Source organism: Pseudophryne corroboree, chromosome 12 (genome assembly GCF_028390025.1).
Source record: "Pseudophryne corroboree isolate aPseCor3 chromosome 12, aPseCor3.hap2, whole genome shotgun sequence".
In the NCBI taxonomy this organism is placed as follows: Eukaryota; Metazoa; Chordata; class Amphibia; order Anura; family Myobatrachidae; genus Pseudophryne; species Pseudophryne corroboree.
In genome coordinates this window covers 143596016-143615680 of record NC_086455.1, presented here as the reverse complement: position 1 = coordinate 143615680, position 19665 = coordinate 143596016, and the positions used below count along the sequence as shown (strand labels likewise).

The window sequence follows — 19665 nt, the reverse complement described above, 5'->3', positions numbered from 1 at the left end:
CAGAAAGGTCTGGCCCTTGGAAGGCCGGGACAACAATTTTTTTCATTAAGGTGGAATTTAGACACTACCTTAGGAAGATTTGGTTCTAAGAACCGCTCTATCTGGATGAAAAAAGGAGGGCGACAAAATAATGCCCCTAAATCTGAAACTCTTCTAGCTGAAGCAATAGCCAGTAGAATGAGAGCTTTAGCTGTCAACCATTTAAGATGCACTTGCTTTAGTGGTTCAAATGGAGCAACTTGAAGCGCCATTAGGACTAAACTTAAATCCCAAGGCACTGTAGGAGGAACAAAGGGAGGTTGGATGTGAAGCATTCCCTGAAAGAAAGTGCGAACATCCTGTAGGTTACTAAATTTCTTTTGGAACTATACAGTCAATGCTGACACCTGCACTCTCAAGGAAGCCACCCGTAGACCTTTGTCCATTCCTGCCTGAATGAATGCTAGGACTTAGGGTTAAATGTCTGGTCACTGCACCATTGAATATAGGCTTGACATATTCGGTGATAAATGCGAGCGTAGGATGATTTACTTGCTCTGAGCATTGTTTGAATTACCTGTTTAGAGAACCCTCTTGCTTTCAGAATGGAAGTCTCAAGAGCCATGCCATCAAAGATAGTCGATCGAGGTGCATGTAATATCAAGGACCCTGTGACAGTAGATCTGGACGTTGAGGGAGTAGAAATGGAGCATCCATCGACAACCTCTGCAGATATGTGTACCAAGGTCTTTTGGACAAGCTGAAGCTATTAGTATCACGGCGCCCTTTCCTTGTTTTACCTTTCGCATCACCCTGGGCAACAGGACGATCAGTGGAAACACATAGGCCAGACGAAATTCCAATCTCACTGACGGGGCATCCACAAAGGTCGCTCTGGGATCCTTTGTTCTTGACCCGTACGCGGGAACATTGTTGATATGATGGGACGCCATGAGATCTATGTCCAGTAATCCACACTAGTCTACCAGAGTCTGGAAGACCTCAGGGGTGTAAAGCCCATTCGTTTGCAGGAATAGCGTGTTGACTGAGAAAATCCGCTTCCCAGTTTAGGATTCCCTGAATAAACACTGCGGACAAGACTGGTGTTCTGCCCACTTTAATGTGCGGCTTACCTCCTTCATTGGTTTTTGGCTGTGAGTTCCTCCTTGATGATTGAGGTACGCTATTGCTTTTGCATTACCCGAGCGAATTTGAACTGGTTTCACCTGAAGAATGTCCATTGCCTGAATGAGTGCCATATAAATGGCCAGAAGTTCCAATATATTTATTGGCAGGCAACTTTCTTCCTTGGTCCATTGTTCTTGGAAGCAACTTCTTCCTGACACTGCTCCCCAGCCCTAAAGACTGGCATCTGTTGTCATAATTTCCCAATCTGATATCCAAAGGGTCTCCCTTTGTCCAGATGGGATGTCTGTAGCCACCAGGCTAATGACCTCCTTACTTTCAGAGGAAGGAACATAGTCTGCATTTTTACTGTGTGATGTAAACCATTCCATTTGGAAAGGATCATTGCAGAGGCCTCAAGTGGAACTGAGCATACTCCCCCATGTCGAATGTCGACACCATCTATCCCATCACACGCATTGCTGCCTGAATGAATAGACTGTGTAGCAGCTCCTGAAACCTTGACTGAAATTTGGATATTTTGTTCTGAGGTAAAATTACACTCTGACGACACGAATCCAACAAGGCCCCCAAGTGAGTCATCCGTTGTGATGGAACCAGGGATGACTTTGCCCAATTTATGAGCCAACCGTGTCTCTGCAAACAAGCTATTGTCTGTTGCAGATGACACTGAAGCAATTCCTGAGATTGTGCCAGGACTAATAAATCGTCAAGGTATGGAAAAATCCTTAACCACTGCTGACGGAGATAAGCAACCATAAACACCATAATTTTGGTGAATACTCTAGGAGCTGTGGCCAGTCCAAATGGTAGGGCCTGAAACTGAAAATGTTGCTGGAGGATAGCAAACCTGAGATAGCGCTGATGGGACAGTGCTATAGGAACATGTAGGTAAGCATCCTGGATATCCAGGGATACCATAAAATCCTCCGGCTCCATGGCCAAAATAATGGAACGTTAAGTCTCCATATGAAACCGAGGCACCCAAATGTACTTGTTCAGCACTTTGAGATTGAGTATCGGCCGGAACGATCCATTTGACTGCTGGACTAGAAACAGGTTGGAATAAAAACCTTGTCCTCGTTGTGGAACTGGAATTATCAGTCGTCCTGACTAAAGCAACTTCTGAACTGCCTCTTGCAAAGCCCAGGCCTTTGTATCCACTGAAGACGGGCTGTTACAAAAAAAACCTTTGAGGAGGATGTTTCTTGAATGCAAGCGCGTAGCTTTTTTTCAACCAGGCATCTGTAGTAGACTGCTGCCAGATCTGTGCAAAATGAAGAAGTCGGCCTCCCACCCCGGGGTCCCCCAGGTGGAGGCCTGCACCATCCGGCTGATGGCTTATCTTCTGACTTGGAAACCGGCCCTCTGGTAGCCCAATGTTATTTAGTCTTACCAGACCTGTCAGATTGAAACTGTTTGCCATAACCCTTTCCTTTTGCTTTTCCTTGAGTTCGAAAGGGCCGAAAATCTGGAAATCTAGACTTGGATTTGTATGGAAGGAAACTTCACTTTCTTGGAGTCTGCTTCTGACTCCAAAATACTGTTTAATTCTTTACCAAAAAGAATATCTCCAGTAAAAGTCAAAGACTCCAGAACCTTCTTGGCTTTCCATGTACGTAGCCAAACAGCTCTGCGAGCTGCTACTGCTGAGACTGATGCCTGAGAGGCAATTGTACCCAAATCCAAGGCTGCTTTTTCCATACAAATAGCCGTCTATTTGATATGTGCAATATGGGATTTTTGCTCTCTAGATGCCAATGAAAGATCATCCTCCAATGCATCAGCCCAGGCTGCCACTGCTTTTGCCATCCAGGCTGAAGCCATGGCTGGTCTTATGATTGCCCCAGCAAGTTTTTTAGAAGACCATATATTTTCCTATCCGTGACATCATTTAATGATGTTGAAGGCAGAAGTAATGTAGATTTTCGCTCCAATCGAATGACATACGTATCTACTTTGGGAGCCACCTCCCTTTCTAAACAGTCCCCAGCCAGAAGAGGATAATGGGAATTCCATTTCTTTGGAATTCTAAATTTCTTACTGGGTGTTACCCAAGCCTCTTGCATCATTTCCGTCAGCTGTTCTGACCCAGGAAATTGAGTCCTGACTGTTTTAGGACGTTTAAACACAGGTGCCTTAGATTTTAACAAAGGCTCTGTCACTTCCTCTAAGGATAGAATGGCTTTCATAGCACTAATTAGCTCAGGTATGTCCACTGACCTGAGACCTTCATCCTTATCTCTGTATGCAGACCCTGAGTGCAATGAGTCCTCATCCTCCGACTAGTCCCCATCTAAAACATGTGTAGACTGTGAATATGTTGTTTCATGTCTGTGTGTTTTATTTTCCATCGGCCTTTCAGCTTGTTCTTATTGAAAGGTTGCAGAATTCTGTACTGGATGTGATAAACGCCAGGTGGGATGTTGCATGTGAGGGTTAATAGGGTAACATATCTCTGGTATAGGAGCTGGCATTATCCGCTCAGCTATACTGGATAACGTCTGTGCAAACGTAGCCCATGTGGGTTCCATCTGAAACTTTGCCTGCCTTGGATTATGCAGGATGCTTTTGGCGAAAACTAAAAGTTTGCACATAATCCATTTTGAACCAGATCCTCAGAGGTTATCCCAGCTTTGCAAGACAAACTTGAAATAAGTGTTGGTGCTGTTGTGTATCCTCCTCACCCTTGCCTCTCTTGGACATGATAAACAAATCACACACCTGTACAGTGTTAACTATACAATTTGTGACCGAATTCACTTTAAAACTTGTTAAAGTGACATACAATCCAATCCCTCCCTGCTTTGCACCAGCATTGAGGATCAAAATACACAGAAAGTGACAGAAAATAGTAAAGTCAGCAATCAGTCACAGGTTATACATTAGTAAAATAAGCAATATGAGCACATATTCAACTGCAGATACATTTCAAGTATGTAGGAGAAACATATTACTGCATTACCTTATATACAGTAGGACTTTAAACGTATTTAGTCACACATCGAAAGAAACAGCAGCAATAGTTTACAGCAGGGATGGGGAACCTTCGGCCCTTCAGCTGTTGTTGAACTACACATACCTGCATGCCTTACTACAGTTTTGCTATGTGGCCATGCTAAAACTGTTGCAGGGCATGCTGGGATGTGTAGTTTAACAACAGCAGGAGGGCCGAAGGTTCCCCATCCCTGGTTTACAGACTCATATGCATCAACTTATCCAACTCTTCGTACTCAGTGGTAGTTACAGACTTAGTGCTGTATCACCCAGCTCAGGAGAGTGGGATACAGGGAGACTTCATCCTGCTTCCATGATCGATTAAAACGTTAGTGAACAGTGAGTGGATCTAGACGCTATTAGTGTACACAACCGCCCTGTGAACCTATAGTGAACACAGACGCCCAAGTGAACACCGACGCACCAGTCATACAGCCGCCTATGCTGCGACTGGGTCCTTTTAGATACACAGCATCTCAGACGGAAGCAGGAAATCAGTTCATGGTGGGAAACTCGGAGGAAACTGGTCATGAAACAGGGGGAGGGGCGACCAGGGGAGCGTCTTACTCCCCGCTGCTGACATCAACCCAGGTATCGTGGCCTCATACTACCCCTGAAGCCTATGATCCCTGAGGCCTTGCGCTGGTGCACCCGAGATGGCAGCCGCGTCAGCAACTGTTCAGTAGTCTCCATCCTGAAACTGCGTGGGTGTGTCTCACGTTTCCCCTGCTAAGCGGAACCGATGCCTTACCTTCTCCCCGTGCTCCGGCCACAGACTGGTAACGTCTGCTGGACTTGCTTGTACATCCTACACAGATGCCCGTCGAAATAGCACTGTGAACGTGGGTAAGCCTTGTCCCGACCCGGCGGGGAATTGTTGGAGCGACTCTTTCTAAGACACTTTTTAGAAAGATCGCTCAAAAAAAATAATAAGACTATATAAATAAAGTAATAAAAGCTTATGGCTGCTTAAAATCAGCAGCCCACTGACCATTGTCCGTCTCCTGCCGCACCAAACAAAAAACTCAATTGCCTGAGCCGGGAGGCGGGGATACAGGGAACTGGCCAATTGCATTATGGGAGGCTAAAAGCTTTGATCGTTGGTGCCAATCTGCTGTCGCTACCTCATATCCCAATGTTTATCCTGTGGATAACCTGTGGACCCTGCAGGAGAAAAATTAAATAAGTATGTTAGCTCCCGATTGTGATGAGGTTTTAAAGTGGTGAAAGCGACAATGTATTGAATACTTCCGTGTGGCAGCAGCATATGCACTAGTCATGTAAGTTGCAGTTTCTTACCTAGAGAGCATTCCCAGGGGTGTAACATTGAGGGATCCCATTAGCATTGCCAAGGCCATTCCTGGGGCTTCCCGTTCTATTACTTCTTTTGTGGCCTGTAGATAGAGATGAGTTAAATTAGTTTTTAACCGTATACAGCTGTTATTGGTATTGGAGTTACAAGTAGTCCAAATCAATGTTATTCTTACTTTACTGTAGCCATGCAGAAAAACAAAAAACATAGGGGGTCATTCTGAGTTGATGGCTCGTTGCCGTTTTTCGCAGCATAGCGATCAGGCTAAAAATGGGCTGTTCTGCGCATGCGTATGGGCCGCAGGGCGCATGTGCTAAGTACTTTCACACAAAACTATGCAATTTTACACAGGGCTGAGCGACTCTTTTTAGTCGCTCTGCTGATCAGTGAGTGATTGACAGGAAGTGGGTGTTTCTGGGTGGTAACTTGCCGTTTTCTAGGAGTGTGCTAAAAAACGCAGGCGTGTCAGGTAAAAACGCAGGCGTGCCTGGGGAAACGGGGGAAGTGGCTGGTCGAACGCAGGGCGTGTTTGTGACGTCAAAGCAGGAACCAAACAGTCTGCAGTGATCGCAATTTAGGAGTTGGTCTGGAGCTACTCAGAAACTGCAGGAAAAGATTTTCGAGCAGTTCTGTTAATCTTTCGTTCGCACTTCTGCTAAGCTAAGATACACTTCCAGAGGGCGGCGGCCTAGCGTGTGCACTGCCGCTAAAAGCAACTAGCGAGCGATCAACTCGGTATGAGGGCCATAGTTCTATACAGTATTGTTCACCCATCTACAACAAACAGAAATACTCCAATAACTTGGTGATTGTGGGCAAAATACCTTAAATACCAAAGCAGAGCACATCAAATACAGAATAATTTTAGTTCAAGTTTTGTCAAACCACTTTGAAAACTTTCCATCAGTGTGTCTATTTGTGCGTTTTCACACAGATCAATTGCACTAAGGATAGGGCTTTGCACGCATACTGAAAATTATGACAGTTATGACAATAATACCCCTCTCAGATTGGCCGAGCCGAGTTGCACCCGGGAATTTGTACACTGGTGCTTCCTGGGTGCGACCTGGCTTGAGAACCCTTTCAGACATGCGGCCCAACCACACATATTGCAGGGTTGGTGATGTCACCACCGACGCTACAGGATCATCTCCGAGCGCCTCCTTCTCCTATACAGAGAACAGGTACCGGGTCGCCTTGACCCGGCTTACCGTTCCCACTGCACCGCATCCCGAGTCAATTCCAGCTGCAACCCAGGTCGCGACCTGGGATGAAATTCTGGCACGCTCGACCTGGGATATTCCTTCCGGACCCTTTCAGACTACACAAAATACCAGGTTGATGCGCGTTCCCGTGCAATAAGCCTAGAACTTTATGCTAGTCTGAAACGGGTATACAGTAAGTGTGCGTGTTGGGGTGGATCAGTGGCAGAGATGTGTACAACTCCGTATACAGGTGAATATATGCATTTTATTATTATTATTATTATTATTATTATTATTATCCTTTATTTATATGGCGCCACAAGGGTTCTGCAGCGCCCAATTACAGAGTACATATGCACATAATCAAAACAGGAAAACAGTGACTTACAGTTGAAGACAATATAGGACAAGTACAGGGTAACTAAGCATAACTACACCAGTAAATGACAGAGATAAGTTCCAGGTGGCCAAAAAACTGCGTGATTTGGGCAGTTGAGGATTATTAAAGTAGGAAAAGGATAAGCACATGAGGGAAGAGGGCCCTACTCGTGAGAGCTTACATTCTAAGGGGAGGGGTAGACAGACAGGGGTGGCACAGATGGGGTACATAGAGAGCGTGGAACAGAGGGTTGTTATGGGGAGATCAATCAAATCCTGGAGCCCGATTCGCCCCCTTAGCCAGGCCGGCCGAATGTCCAATTCGCCTAAAAGTGTACGCTACCTGTAGGGGAAGCAAGATCCCCGCCGCCGTAGAGTGCGCCAGTGTCGGCATATCCGCCTTGCACCTAAATTGAATTCCAAACTCATTTCACCTAACAGGGAAAGCTAAGGACACTTAAAAAAAATAGTCTTTTGAAAATTGCTACAAAATATACATATAATTTAAGAAAGGAATGTACACCGTGTTATAATTCCTACATACAACATAAAATGGAGACTTGTACTCTGTACTGAGCACTTCAGGATAGAGGGAGCTAACGCTAATTAGTCAGAGAGAATGCAACCTTTCTTTCTAGTAAGGTTATTTGTTGTTAATGCCGCACAACATGTAAAGAAATTCTACCTATTTGCACATTTTTACCTTGATAACTGTATGTAGGAAACTCAGGAAAAGTGGTTACAATGTCAGATACCAGAAAACATTTTTGGTTTTGCTATGAGAAGCCTCTATGAAATGAACCAGTCGGTTCCGGTATGAATGGTCGACCATGTTATGGTCGACAGTCATTAGGTCGACCACTATTGGTCGACATTGACATGTTCGACATGGACACATGGTCGACACATGAAAATGGTCGACACATGAAAGGTCGACACATGAAAAGGTCGACATGAGGTTTTTTTTTTCTTTTTTTGGGTGTCGTTTTTTTGCGTAATGTGACTGGGAACCCCAATTAGTGCACCGCGTCCCCTCGCATAGCTCGCTTCGCTCGCCATGCTTCGGGCATGGTGCCTTCGCTCCGCTACCGCTTCGCTCGGCACATATTACCGTTCCAATCGTAGTCCACGTGGATCGTAAAGTATGGAAAAGTTCCCCAAAAGAAAAAAAAAGAAAAAAAAACCCATGTCGACCTTTTCATGTGTCGACCTTTCACGAGTCGACCATGTGTCCATGTCGACCATGTGGAAATGGGAAGGTAGTTTAAAAATATGCGCAAATTAGTTCACAGGTGCAGCTAAAAATTATATCTCAAAGTGTACATCCCTTTACACCTAGAATATGCGAATTGAGGAATAGAAAGAGATATAGCCTTAAAGCGCTCCTATAGAAACCCACGTTTACAAACACACACCAAGTGGGTAAAAAAATATAATCACATACACCGATATTTCAAAAGATGAATGCAAGTCCAGCGTTTGATTAGACGTAGATGGTTCTAGTTCTCATAGAAATGTAAGAAAAAAGAAAGTGCAATAGTGCAATTAACCTTTAAAAGGTGCTTGAATTTATTTTAATATTGCACTTACACCCAGCAGACGAAATCAGTAGCCTTTAGCATAAATCCTCATTGGCAATACAGCAGTAGCGGACTGGATGATGATAATCCTTTTAATGTCCAGCGCCGATATCACATGCGATTAAGCCTCATAAAAGATAAGCAGCACGAAGAAAGTGCAATAGTGCAATTATCCTTTTTTAAAAGCAAAGATTTATTTTTAAAACATTACACTTACATCAAATCGATGAAAAAAGGCATATACACAAGTCCCCAGTAAGGAGCACAGCCACAGGAGGCGAGGTCTGGAAAAGGTCAGATGGTCCACCCACGGGAAATGGCTCCGGAAACCAGTATCCCAAACAGTTCCTCAGCGTCCAGTGTAGATGGTAAAGCTCCAACGGGGTTACAAATACAGCGGGAGAGTATACGCTTAACGCGTTTCGAACTTGAATAGTTCTTCAGAAGCGTGTGATGCTCTCCCCTTCGTCTCCCTAAATACCCTAACTAATACACAGAACAGCTGCTCTAGATCACTGCTAATCGGTGTGTGTTCCCGGCCGCGCATGACCGGAAACAAGATGGCCGTGCGTTCCACCGCGGCCGGAAGTTCCATATGTCCGCGATTTGCGTTCCAGTTCTTTCAGGAAATCAGATCCGCGTATGACCGGAAACAAGATGGCCGTGCGTTCCACCGCGGCCGGAAGTTCCATATGTCTGTGAATTGCACTCCAGCGCTTGCAGGAAATCAGATCACGGTGATCATAGTAGTTCCACTTTATAGAATGTCCTTCAAATTAGACTATTGCACATCCCGATTGCAAGTGTCCCTCCATTAGTTAAATACATAATTAAAGTTATATTAGCAGCACCTCAAATAGAAAAAAGTATTAGTACATAAAAATAGCAGCAATAGAAATTTCCATATACATAAAGAATATAAAAGGTTAAAAAAATAAAAAATAAAAATATAATGTCACAAGCAATTTATCAGCTTTAGTTGATCACTATTTACAACCATTAGTGCAGAATACAAAGGCTTACTTAAAAGACACTAGTGATGTAATACGTAAACTTGCTAATTATGATTGGTGTGAAGGTGATTACTTATGTAGTGCGGACGTAAGTACACTGTACACAATCATTGAGAAAGAAAAAGGTTTGGCAGCAGTGTCATATTTTTTGAATTTAAGCACTTTAGAGGAAGATCTAAAAAACTTCATCTTGGAAAGCAGCTCTTTCATTTTAGCGAATAATTATTTTATATTTGACGGGATGTTTTATGTACAGTTAACTGGCACTGCTATGGGCACCAGGTTCGCCCCCAGTTATGCAAATGTATTTATGGCCCATTGGGAAGAATTAACAATATATGATGGTGCCAATCTGGGGGTGGATCTGGTGCTCTGGCAGCGCTTTATTGATGACGTACTCTTTATATGGAGAGGCGATCATTGTGGACTGACAAACTTTTGCACTTTATTAAATTCTAACACTATGTCAATTAGACTAACGTTTAACACTAGTACTGTAGAAATTTCTTTCTTAGATCTCAATATATATGTAGATAAGGGACACTTAAAGACAAAAACTTTCCGGAAAGCCACTGACTCGAATAGCTTTATTGACATTACGAGTCAACATCACAGAAATTGGTTGGAATCTATCCCTTTCAGTCAATATATTCGGATTAAAAGGAATTGCACTGATAGTGAAATGTGCAATGAGCAATACAATGCTTTATCTGAGAGGTTTATTGCAAAGGGTTACTCTGAGGACTCACTGAGAAAAACAAGAGAAAAAGTGGAAACCATCAATCGGGTGGATCTTCTTAGAGAGAAACAAGAGCATGTGGCTACAAAGGATCAGAATTTTCAATGGGCTTTTGTTAGCCAATATAATTCAAAACATAAGGAGATTGAACGAATTTTTAAAAATAATTGGAAATTATTAAAACAGGACTCACTATTAGGAAGTGTACTTCCTGATAAACCACTCTTTATTTATAAAAGGGCACCATCCTTAAAAAGCCATTTGGTGAAGAGCCATGTTGAGAATAACCCTCGTCAAAGTATACGCACAAAGGGCTTTCACCGCTGTGGTGATTGCCTGATGTGCAGAACAGTTAAATGTAAGGAAAAGAAAACTACTAATTTGACTATAAAAGGGAAATCTGTGGAAATTAAGGAGTTTATCACTTGCCACTCGAAGAACATTATTTACATTTTGGAATGTGTTTGCGGCTCTTATTATGTGGGTAAAACCACTAGATGTTTAAAAATAAGAGCCGCTGAGCACATTTATAATATTCGTAAAGGGTTAATCACGCACACTGTTTCCTCACAGTTTAAAATATGTCATGAATCAAATGAATGTAAAATAAAAAGTTTTTATGGTTTACAACAAATACAACCAAATTGGCGATCAAAAGATATAGACAAAAGATTATCTCAAGCCGAAATGAGATGGATACACCATTTAGATACACTTGCCCCTAACGGGCTTAATGGTGATTTTGAGTTAAAATGCTTTTTAGCTTAAATTTTTCTGCTTTGATTGTGTTCATTTTTTTGATTCATGACTGGTTTTATTTTTTTAACCTTTTATATTCTTTATGTATATGGAAATTTCTATTGCTGCTATTTTTATGTACTAATACTTTTTTCTATTTGAGGTGCTGCTAATATAACTTTAATTATGTATTTAACTAATGGAGGGACACTTGCAATCGGGATGTGCAATAGTCCAATTTGAAGGACATTCTATAAAGTGGAACTACTATGATCACCGTGATCTGATTTCCTGCAAGCGCTGGAGTGCAATTCACAGACATATGGAACTTCCGGCCGCGGTGGAACGCACGGCCATCTTGTTTCCGGTCATACGTGGATCTGATTTCCTGAAAGAACTGGAACGCAAATCGCGGACATATGGAACTTCCGGCCGCGGTGGAACGCACGGCCATCTTGTTTCCGGTCATGCGCGGCCGGGAACACACACCGATTAGCAGTGATCTAGAGCAGCTGTTCTGTGTATTAGTTAGGGTATTTAGGGAGACGAAGGGAAGAGCATCACACGCTTCTGAAGAACTATTCAAGTTCGAAACGCGTTAAGCGTATACTCTCCCGCTGTATTTGTAACCCCGTTGGAGCTTTACCATCTACACTGGACGCTGAGGAACTGTTTGGGATACTGGTTTCCGGAGCCATTTCCCGTGGGTGGACCATCTGACCTTTTCCAGACCTCGCCTCCTGTGGCTGTGCTCCTTACTGGGGACTTGTGTATATGCCTTTTTTCATCGATTTGATGTAAGTGTAATGTTTTAAAAATAAATCTTTGCTTTTAAAAAAGGATAATTGCACTATTGCACTTTCTTCGTGCTGCTTATCTTTTATGAGGCTTAATCGCATGTGATATCGGCGCTGGACATTAAAAGGATTATCATCATCCAGTCCGCTGCTGCTGTATTGCCAATGAGGATTTATGCTAAAGGCTACTGATTTCGTCTGCTGGGTGTAAGTGCAATATTAAAATAAATTCAAGCACCTTTTAAAGGTTAATTGCACTATTGCACTTTCTTTTTTCTTACATTTCTATGAGAACTAGAACCATCTACGTCTAATCAAACGCTGGACTTGCATTCATCTTTTGAAATATCGGTGTATGTGATTATATTTTTTTACCCACTTGGTGTGTGTTTGTAAACGTGGGTTTCTATAGGAGCGCTTTAAGGCTATGGGGTATATGCAATTGCGGTCGAATTCGCGGCAATTTTCGACGTTTTTTAATTCGACCAAATTCGCCAGGTGAATTCCGGAAGGTGGCTTCCGGAATTCACCATATTCAATGAAAAACGGATTCGCCAGAATCGCGGGCGAAAATCGGCCGATTTGGCGGATTTTACCGCGATTTTAAAAAACGGTAAAAAACGGGAAAAACCCGAAAAAAAAATGGCGTGGGGTCCCCCCTCCAAAGCACAACCAGCCTCGGGCTCATCGAGCTGGTCCTGGTTCTAAAAATCCGGGGAAAAATTGGCCAGGGATCCCCCGTATTTTTAAAACCAGCACCGGGCTCTGCGCCTGATGCTGGTGCCAAAAATACGGGGGACAAAAAGAGTAGGGGTCCCCCGTATTTTTAACACCAGCATCGGGCTCCACTAGCTGGACAGATAATGCCACAGCCGGGGGTCACTTTTATGCCGTGCCCTGCGGCCGTGGCATCAAATATCCAACTAGTCACCCCTGGCCGGGGTACCCTGGGGGAGTGGGGACCCCTTCAATCAAGGGGTCCCCCCCCCCAGCCACCCAAGGGCCAGGGGTGAAGCCCGAGGCTGTCCCCCCCCATCCAATGTGCTGCGGATGGGAGGGCTGATAGCCTTTTGTGATAATAAAAAGATATTGTTTTTTCCAGTAGTACTACAAGTCCCAGCAAGCCTCCCCCGCAAGCTGGTACTTGGAGAACCACAAGTACCAGCATGCGGGAGTAAAACGGGCCCGCTGGTACCTGTAGTACTACTGGGGAAAAAATACCCAAATAAAAACAGGACACAGACACCTTGACAGTAAAACTTTATTACACACTACCGACACACACATACTTACCTATGTTGACACACCGACTGCCACGGTCTCCGACGATCCGAGGTACCTGTAAAAAAATTATACTCACCTTCCAGCGTCCAGAGGTACATCCAGGTCCAGAGAGATAATCCACGTACTTGGCAAAAAAAAAAAACGAACACCGATCCAGCGGACTAATGAAAGGGGTCCAATGCTTTCACATTAGACCCCTTTCCCCGAATGCCGGGACATCACGTGACTCCTGTCACTGATGTCCCTTCAGCCAATCAGGAAGCGCTACTGCCGTGGCGCTCACCTGATTGGCTGAGCGCTGTCTGTACTGTGACAGCGCCTCGCAACGAAGTTGCGCTTCCTGATTGGCTTAGAGACCTGTCTGTGACAGCTGTCACTGACAGGTCTCATTCGTGGAAAGGTGTCCCATGTGTCAGCATGGGACCCCTTTCAGTCCGGTGGTCGGGTATTTGCGGTTTGTTTTTTTGCCAAGTACGTGGATGTATCTCTGGACCATGGCTGAGGTGAGTATATTGAACTTTTCTTTTCAGGTATCCGTGGATTCTACATGGAGAAGAGGACCGATGTCGGCGTGTGAACATAGGTAAGTATGTGTGTGTCGACGTATGAAATAAAGTTTTACTGTCGACGGTGTGTGTGTCCTGTTTTTATTTGGGTATTTTTTTCCCAGTAGTACTACAGGTACCAGCGGGCCCGTTTTTCTCCCGCATGCTGGTACTTGTGGTTCTCCAAGTACCAGCTTGCGGGGGAGGCTTGCTGGGACTTGTAGTACTACTGGAAAAAACAATATCTTTTTATTATCACAAAAGGCTATCAGCCCCCCCATCCGCAGCCCATTGGATGGGGGGGGACAGCCTCGGGCTTCACCCCTGGCCCTTGGGTGGCTGGGGGGGGGGACCCCTTGATTGAAGGGGTCCCCACTCCCCCAGGGTACCCCGGCCAGGGGTGACTAGTTGGATATTTAATGCCACGGCCGCAGGGCACGGCATAAAAGTGACCCCCGGCTGTGGCATTATCTGTCCAGCTAGTGGAGCCCGATGCTGGTGTTAAAAATACGGGGGACCCCTACTCTTTTTGTCCCCCGTATTTTTGGCACCAGCACCAGGCGCAGAGCCCGGTGCTGGTTTTAAAAATACGGGGGATCCCCTGTCAATTTTCCCCCCGCATTTTTAGAACCAGGACCAGCTCAATGAGCCCGAGGCTGGTTATGCTTTGGAGGGGGGACCCCACGCCATTTTTTTTTTAGATTTTACCGTTCCAGCATAAAAAAAAAAAAAATAATAATAATATTTTAAAAAATATATAAATAATATTTGTGCCTCCCAAAAAAAAAAAAAAGTACCTAATCCCTTCTAATATAAATAGATCTGCTATTCCCAAAAAAAAAAACACCAAAAAAAACATGTTTAAAATTTTTTTATTTGTTTTCACCCTCCAAAGTGTGGCGGATTGAAAATGACGAATTTGCTGTCTAAAAGCCCTGCTGTCGAATTTCCAAACTTGAATTGAATATGCTTTGGTCGAATTGCAGCACTTGTATCATTGCAGAAAAGTCGAATTTGCAAAAATTCGAATTTCAAAAAGTCGAATTTTGAAAGTCCGTTTTTTGGTCGGAAAGCACTGAATTGCATAGGCGATTTTTTTTTTTGGTCGAAAATGACCCGAAATTCGACAATTTCGGGAATTCGACCGCAATTGCATATACCCCTATATCTCTTTCTATTCCATGTCGACCATGTCAATGTCGACCAATAGTGGTCGACCTAATGACTGTCGACCATAACATGGTCGACCATCTGAACGGATACCGAACCAGTCATGGTCACTGAAAACAAAGAACTGTGCTTTCCATAAATGTTTTTTTTTTTTTTTAAACATGTTTTATTGAACATCTCACAAATTTAAAGAGTACAATTAGCAGTAATTGTGAAAAGTAAAAACAAGAATGAACAGAATGTCCGCACAAGTACAATAAATATAAAGTATAACATATATTCATAGTCACCGCATGGGACAATGTGAACTGTATTCTTAAACAGTACAGACTTACAAAAAATTATCTGCGTATCAAGAAAAGAAAGAAACTTTCCTTGATACATATAAAAGGTAAAGGATAACACCAATAACAATAATCAACAAATAGTGATATTGTGAGGAAGAAAGAAAAATAAAAAAATAAAACCAACAAAAACCAAAATAAAGGGTCAGGAAAGGGTAACTTATTCCTCCAATGGGGAAGCCTCAAATCCACACATACCAAAGATATGACACCTGGAGAGGCACATCCTCCAACAATTTCTGTCTCATACCAACCCATATGTTGAAAGCAAGTTTTAACCAGCAACTGTGTGGAAGTATTCACATAGCTTTCACACAATTCAAAAACATTCTGCGCCCTAGCCTCCTTATGGAGAGATGCCTTCAGCCATTTTCACAAGGAAAAAATAGGAATTTAATATCTACTGGTAATTCCTTTTCTCCTAGTCCGTAGTGGATACTGGGGATACGTTAGTACCATGGGCTACAGATTGGGTCCACTGGAGCCTGGCACTTTAAAAACTTTTAGTGTGTGCATGTGTGTGCTGGATCCTCCCCTCTATGTCCCTCCTATCAGACTCAGTCTAGGAAACTGTGCCCGAGGAGACAGACATAATCTGAATGAAGAACGAAACAACAGCGGTGAGGCAATAAGCCAACACACAACCATAAACGAAAGGAAGGCGCTAACCAGAACAGAGGATAGCAACACCAACCTAACCAGGATAGCACAGCTATCCCAAAAATAGAAGGGGACCGCAACATCAATCCAAACAAAAACTTACACAGGTAAGCAGGAATGAAGCACTGAGGCGGGCGCCCAGTATCCACTACGGACTAGGAGAAAAGGAATTACCGGTAGGTATTAAATTCCTGTTTTCTCTTACGTCCTAGTGGATACTGGGGTCTTGTACTTTAGTACCATGGGGAAGTCCCAAAGCTCCAAAATGGGCGGGAGTGCGCTGAGACCCCTGCAAAACCGCCTGACCAAACTGAAGGTCATCCTTGGCCAAGGTATTGAACCTATAAAATGTAACAAACGTGTTTGAACCAGACCAAGTTGCAGCTTGGCAAAATTGAAGGGCCGAGACACCCCGGGCAGCCGCCCAGGAACACCCCACCGACCTCGTCGAGTGGGCCTGAATAGACGTCGGCAAGGGTAGAGCTGCCGAAGTATAGGCCTGTTGAATGGTCAACCTGAGCCAACGAGTAATAGATTGCTTAAAAGCTGGACGACCAATCTTGGAGGCATCATAAAGGACAAACAGCGAGTTAGATTTCCGATGACGTGCCGTCCTTTTGACATAAATCTTTAGAGGCCAGACCACATCCAAGGACTCAGGGCCCACAGAAGTGTCAGACAACACTGGAACCACAATAGGTTGGTTCACATGAAAGGCAGACACTACTTTAGGCAAAAACTGAGGATGGGTCCAAAGTTACGCTCTGTCTTCATGAAAAATCAAGTAAGGGCTTTCACAGGATAAGGCCCCTAACTCAGAAACACGTCTGGCAGACGCCAATGCTACTAAAATCACCATCTTCCAGGTGAGAAATTTCAACTCCACCCTACACCCTATGTAAGGGTTCAAATCAAATCGAGTGGAGAAAGGACAGAACCACATTGAGATCCCACAGAGCCGTGGGAGGAACAAAGGGTGGTTGCATATGAAGAACTCCCGTCAGGAAAGTCTGTACTTCTGGTAACAGGGCAAGTTGTTTCTGGAAGAAAATAGAGAGCGCCGAAATCTGGACTTTAATGGAGCCTAGACGTAGGCCCATATCCACTCCCGTTTTAGGAAAAGCAGAAAACGACCAAGTTTAAACTCCACAGGAGAAACCTTTCTACTTTCACACCAGGAAACATACTTTTTCCAGATACGATGATAGTGTTTTGACGTAACCATCTTCCTGGCCTGGACCATGGTGGAAATAACCTGAGAGGGGAGACCTATCTTTGCTAGAATCTCCCTCTCAACTTCCAAGCCATCAAACATAGCCACTGTACTTCTGGATAGACGAATGGACCTTGCTGAAGAAGATCTTCTTGGAGCAGCAGAGGCCAGGGATCCTCCAGAGACATGGTTAGGAGGTCCAGGTACCACGCCCGTCGAGGCCAATCTGGGGCAATTAGAATTGCCTGAACACTTTCCCTTCTTAGTCTTTTGAGAACACTTGCAATTAGTGATAGCGGAGGGAACAGGTACACAAACTGGTACATCCATGGTGTTGTCAGCGTGTCCACTGCTACAGCCTGTGGATCCCTCGTTCTGGAACAGTAACGGCATAGCTTCTTGTTGAGTCAAGAAGCCATCAGGACAGCACCACCGGTGAACAAACCGGTGAAACAACTTTGGATGTAGGCCTCATTCCCCCGGATGGAGTTCGTGCCTGCTGAGGAAGTACGCTTCCCAGTTGTCCACTCCCGGAATGAATATGGCGGAAATGGCCCTTGCGTTGGCCTCCGCCCAGAGGAGGATTTTCTATGCCTCTCATATTGCTGCTCTGCTTCTTGTTTCCCCTTGTCGGTTGGTGTACGCCACTGCCGTGGCATTGTCCGACTGAACCTGGAACGCCTGATCCTTCAGGAGATGAGAAGCCTGCAGAAGAGCATTGTAAACTGCCCTGAGTTCCAGGATGTTTATTGGTACGGCAGATTCCTGTCGTGACCAAATCCCCTGGAACTGGGCCCCTAGGGTCACAGCCCCCCAAACCCCAGAGGCTGGCATACTTTGTCAGTAAAATCCACAGGTGGATATTGAAACTCCTGCCCTCCACCAGCTGAGGAACATCTATAAGTGAGAAATCCGGGCTTGCGGGGACGTCACTTCCTGATGCATGTGAAGGTGAGACCCTGACCACTTGTCCAGCAGATCCAGCTGAAATGGTCAGGCATGAAATCTGCCGTATGGCTTGCCTCGTAAGCAGCCACCATCTTGCCCAGTAATTGGATACAAAGATGTATGGATACCTTGCGAGGACCGAGCACCGAGCGAACCATAGCCTGGATCGTCAAGGCTTTTGCCCTCAGAAAAAACACCTTTTGAGATACAGTATCCAGTATCATTCGCAGGAACTGAAGCCGTTGGGTCGGTTCCAGGTGAGACTTCTGAAAATTTAGGATCCACCCAGGATCCATCAGTAGTCGAGTGGTCAGATCGATGCTGTCCAAAAGATGCTCCCTGGATACAGACTTTATTAGGAGATCGTCCAAGTAGGGGACTATGTTCACTCCCATCATGCGCAAGTGCAGCATCATCTCCGCCATGACCTTGGTGAAAACCGTCGGAGCTGTGGAAAATCCAAATGGTAAGGCCTGAAACTGGAAATGGTCATTCAATATAGCAAACCTGAGGTAAGCCTGATGAGCGAGCCACAGGGGAATGTGTAGGTAAGCATCATTGACATCCAGAGACACCAGGATCTCCCCCTCCTCCAGGAGCGGACACCACCACCCACAGGGATTCCATCTTGAATTTGAATACCTGCAGATACGGGTTTAGAGACTTCATGTTCAAGATGGGGCGCACCGAACCGTCTGGATTGGGTACGACAAAAAGACTGGAGTAAAAACCCCGGTTGCGTAACTGAGGAGGTACAGGCACCACCACCACTGTCTTCAAAAGCTTTTGAATAGCCTCTTGCAAGGTAACTCTTGCTGCGGGTAAAGCTGGTAAGCCCGACTTGAAAAACCTGTGAGGAGGGAATGTCTGTAATTTCAGCCGGTATCCTTGGGAAATGAGGTCCCCCACCCACGGACCCCGGCAGGACTCCGCCTACACGTGGGCGAAGTGTTGAAGGCGAGCACCTACCGGAAAGGCACCTCTATGCTGGGGCCAACCGTCACACGGAAGGCTTAGCGGCAGGAGATCCGGTGGTCTGGTCCAGGGAGATGGCAGATGCAGGTTTGCGGGACTTATCACGAGAGCCTCTGAAGGTGGTATAGGCCCCTCAACCCCTGCCTATGAACCTTGCCACACGCTGTAGCCTGGGAGACCCATTTATTTAATTAATCTCCAAACAAGGCATCACCTGTAAAGGGAAGATTTTCTACACCCTTTATGGAGTCAGTGTCAGCTGACCACTGACGTAACCACTGAGCCCTGCGCACCGAAACAGCCATAGCAGTAGTGCGGCCATTTATCTTACACAACTCCTTAATAGCTTAAAGTTTGCAGCATCCTGTATATGTTGCAACAGAGTAATGACCTCATCCCGGGGTAGAGAGTCTAAACCAGGGGTGGGGAACCTTTTTTCTACCGAGGGCCATTTGGATATTTATAAAATCCTTCGGGGGCCATACAAGTCTGCCCCCGCGCGCGCCAAAAAAAATGGGTGTGGCCAGTTAAAATGGGACGTGATACACATAGGCCCCCAATAGTGCAGTGCCAGGTATACAAATGCCCCTCACAGTGTCAGGTATACAGATGCCCCCACAGTGCCAGGTATATAATTGCCCC

The 19665-nt window shown here is 44.8% G+C and overlaps 1 protein-coding gene across 22 annotated transcripts in view; it reads right to left on the bottom strand.

The window, feature by feature from the left end:
• Positions 1 to 19665, bottom strand: part of GPHN (gephyrin) — a 615912-nt gene that overhangs the window by 352051 nt on the left and 244196 nt on the right. For all 22 annotated transcript variants that reach the window (XM_063948135.1, XM_063948129.1, XM_063948127.1 and 19 more), the window contains exon 5: positions 5422 to 5516. In XM_063948135.1, coding sequence (XP_063804205.1) covers positions 5422 to 5516 — 95 coding nt within the window. The remainder of the gene's footprint in view (positions 1 to 5421; positions 5517 to 19665) is intronic.